Source organism: Perca flavescens, chromosome 23 (genome assembly GCF_004354835.1).
Source record: "Perca flavescens isolate YP-PL-M2 chromosome 23, PFLA_1.0, whole genome shotgun sequence".
In the NCBI taxonomy this organism is placed as follows: domain Eukaryota; kingdom Metazoa; phylum Chordata; class Actinopteri; order Perciformes; family Percidae; genus Perca; species Perca flavescens.
Window position 1 is genome coordinate 21,810,084 of NC_041353.1, and position 2,966 is coordinate 21,813,049.

Genomic DNA, 2,966 nt, shown 5'->3' on the forward strand with positions numbered 1-2,966 from the left:
TATGGTTGACTAATTTTGTTTTGATTATAAGGTCTGCATTCATGTGGGAAATGTTTTTTAAGAAGTGACGAAAGCAACCACTGACGCAAACCTAGATAATTTTACACTTGAAAAAATCTGTTCTTCCAAAATATTTATGCAAATTAAAAATGTTGCCAGTACAAGCTGCTGATCATGGGAGCGGTAGTTGGAACCACATGCCAGAAGAGGGCGCCATTGCTGTGAAATTGCATTTGCCAGTTACTGACCTCCATGGGGAATATGGTTTGTAATGAGATGAGTGACCACATCAAATGCCACACATAGGGCCATCGGATGGACTCCATCCTAGAGAGGGCTGTAACCGTGACAAACATTTAAAATAGAATGGCTTTAAAGCGGTTACATTGCAGATGGTAATGGTTATCTTACCAAAGACTTTACATGTGGAAGGTCTGAAATGGTTTATAGTACAAACTCTGCTGTTCATAGATGCAGGACAGGGCCCAAATTAAACCCAACACTGGAAGTATTCTGACTCAGGTTAACATGTAGATTACGTGTAACAGACGTGCATTCATAATTTGACCATAAGTAATATTTACATCATACTTTAAAGTATCAAAATGAGGTGTTGAATTGGCCCTTTAGTGTTCTATGCAGTAGGCCTATATTAAGTGATTACAACGCTTAAGCAGCATATTGTAGCTGGTTGAGATCATTTATGTAATGTTGGGTTGTTTAATCTATAACGGTACATAGCATATTGTATTATGACTATTTGACTGCATTTAAATGGCACTTTTCTAGTCTTAAAGATCACTCAAAGTGCTTTTACAGTATAAGCCAGCATTCACGCTCAGTCTACAATGCAAGGTGCCAGCTGCTGGCTTTAGAACCTTGCTCAAGGACGCTTGGACATGTAGACTGCAGGGGCCAGTACACAGGCCTTCTGATTGGTGAACCGCCGCTCTGCCACACGCAGCCGCTGCACCACATTTCCCTCTACAGCATTGGTTTCCAACCTTTATGGCAGGTGACCCCTAGAAATGAGATTGTTGTTTCCTTTCTTACGCCTTTGATCATTTTGGGCCCCTCAGATTGATTTTCAGGGACCCTTCTTGGGACCCACCAATCTAGTGTAGTAGGTAGCATAAAATGGAAAAAAAACTCATGTGAAGTACAGGTACCTCGAACATTGTACTATGTACATGTACTCTCCACGGACTGCTGCTTTAAACACAAATGGCTCTCTGATAAAGTCTAAATTATTATTATTATTATTATTATTGTAATGAAGAGCATTCCTGTAAAGTGTTACTTTTTTGATTGTATAGCTTTGTGTACACAATTCTTTTTAAAAATATGTAAAATGTTAAAAGGCTAAAATATGAAAGTGTTTATGCATTCATAAACTATACAGTAGCCTACAAACTGCGCTGGCAGTATGCCTTAGCATCTCAACTGCTGTTTTGTGTGTTGGCCATATTCGCCTAATAATAGCACAATATTATCAATGTGCTTTTAAAACACAAAGTCCAAATTTCAAAATAATAATAATAAATTAAAAAAATCGTTATTATTATGAGTAGGCTGTTCTTGTCGTCAGTGTCTCAGGAGGCTGGGTGCCTCTGAGGGGGGAGGGGGGCGGTGCACGCAGACCCCTCCCGCCCCAAACCCCCTCACACACTGACCAGCAGCCAGACAGGCAGCCTCCTCCTCACTACAACCAACAGTACTCACACCACCGCAGTCAGAGCAGCATCTCATGCCCCCGCCTGCTCCGGGATAGACATCCGCCCGCCCGTCCGTCCACTGAAGCAGCCAGGGAGCTGGAAGCGTCCGGATGAAGATGCTGGAAAACGGGAGGAAGGTGTTCAAGGAGGGTCTGCTGGAAAAGCGAAGCGACGGGCTGCTGCAGCTCTGGAAGAAGAAGCACTGCGTCCTGACCGAGGACGGCGTGCTGCTGCTGCCGCCCAAGCAGCACGACCAGCCGCAGCACGGCGGCGGGGACACGGGCAAAGTCAAGGAGCTGCACTTCGCCAACATGAAGACGGTGGACTGCGTGGAACGGAAGGGCAAGTACGTCTACTTCACGGTGGTCATGCTGGAAGGGAAGGAGATCGACTTCAGGTGCCCGCAGGACGAGGGCTGGAACGCGGAGATCACCCTGCAGATGGTCCAGTACAAGAACCGGCAGGCGATCCTGGCCGTCAAGTCCACCCGGCAGAAGCAGCAGCTGCTTGTCGTGCAGATGCCCGGTCAGAAGACGGTCCGCAGCTCGCCAAACGTTGCGTGACCTGCGGCGAGTCCCGCGGACACTGGTGCACCATTGTTAGCAGTAAGACAGCTCCAGAGAACGCGAGATTGAAGGGGAGGGGGTGGGGGGAGGCGGACTCCCCAGGTCTGGGGATCCCCTGGCAAATTAAGGACCCATGTTTCGGTTTTTGTTTGATTCCCTGGAAATTTTGTGCTATGAATGAGGACTTATGTTTTCATCATAGGTCACAGTGCTCCCTCACAGATCGAACCCTGAGCGAATAAGCTGGCAGAAGGGGACGAAATCGTGCAAAATGTGGATTTACTTTGGCGTAAAGAAAACTTTGGGAGTCTCTGCTGTAGGCCTCCGCCGGAAAATGTGCTGGATACATCCATTACCAGACAGGTTTGATATTTCATACAAGGAGGGCTTCTCCTTATCCATAACGTCTGGCGTTACGCGCGGAGATAAAGAGATTTAAATTGCGCACGCCGCGTAATTACTCAATAAAGGAAAGATGATCAGTTGTTTATATAACCCATTTAAAATTGTAATTTACATGAGCGAATGACTGTTGGAACTAAATATGCCACAGTGATTCTAAGCGTAATGACGCACAAATTGCGCGCAAAAAGCAAAAGGCCACATCAGACCCAAGTGTATGGAGCTTCACAGTCCTACTACACAACCACAGCAGCTCATCTCACTCAAACTTGTGTTTTCAGTC

The 2,966-nt window shown here is 46.0% G+C and overlaps 1 protein-coding gene across 1 annotated transcript; it reads left to right on the forward strand.

Annotated features, from left to right (window-relative positions):
* The first annotated feature begins 1,713 nt into the window (after positions 1-1,713).
* Positions 1,714-2,350, forward strand: phlda1 (pleckstrin homology-like domain, family A, member 1). The gene has a single exon (XM_028570455.1). The coding sequence runs from the start codon at positions 1,826-1,828 to the stop codon at positions 2,276-2,278; it is 453 nt and encodes a 150-aa protein (XP_028426256.1). The 5' UTR covers positions 1,714-1,825; the 3' UTR covers positions 2,279-2,350.
* The last annotated feature ends 616 nt before the right edge of the window (positions 2,351-2,966 follow it).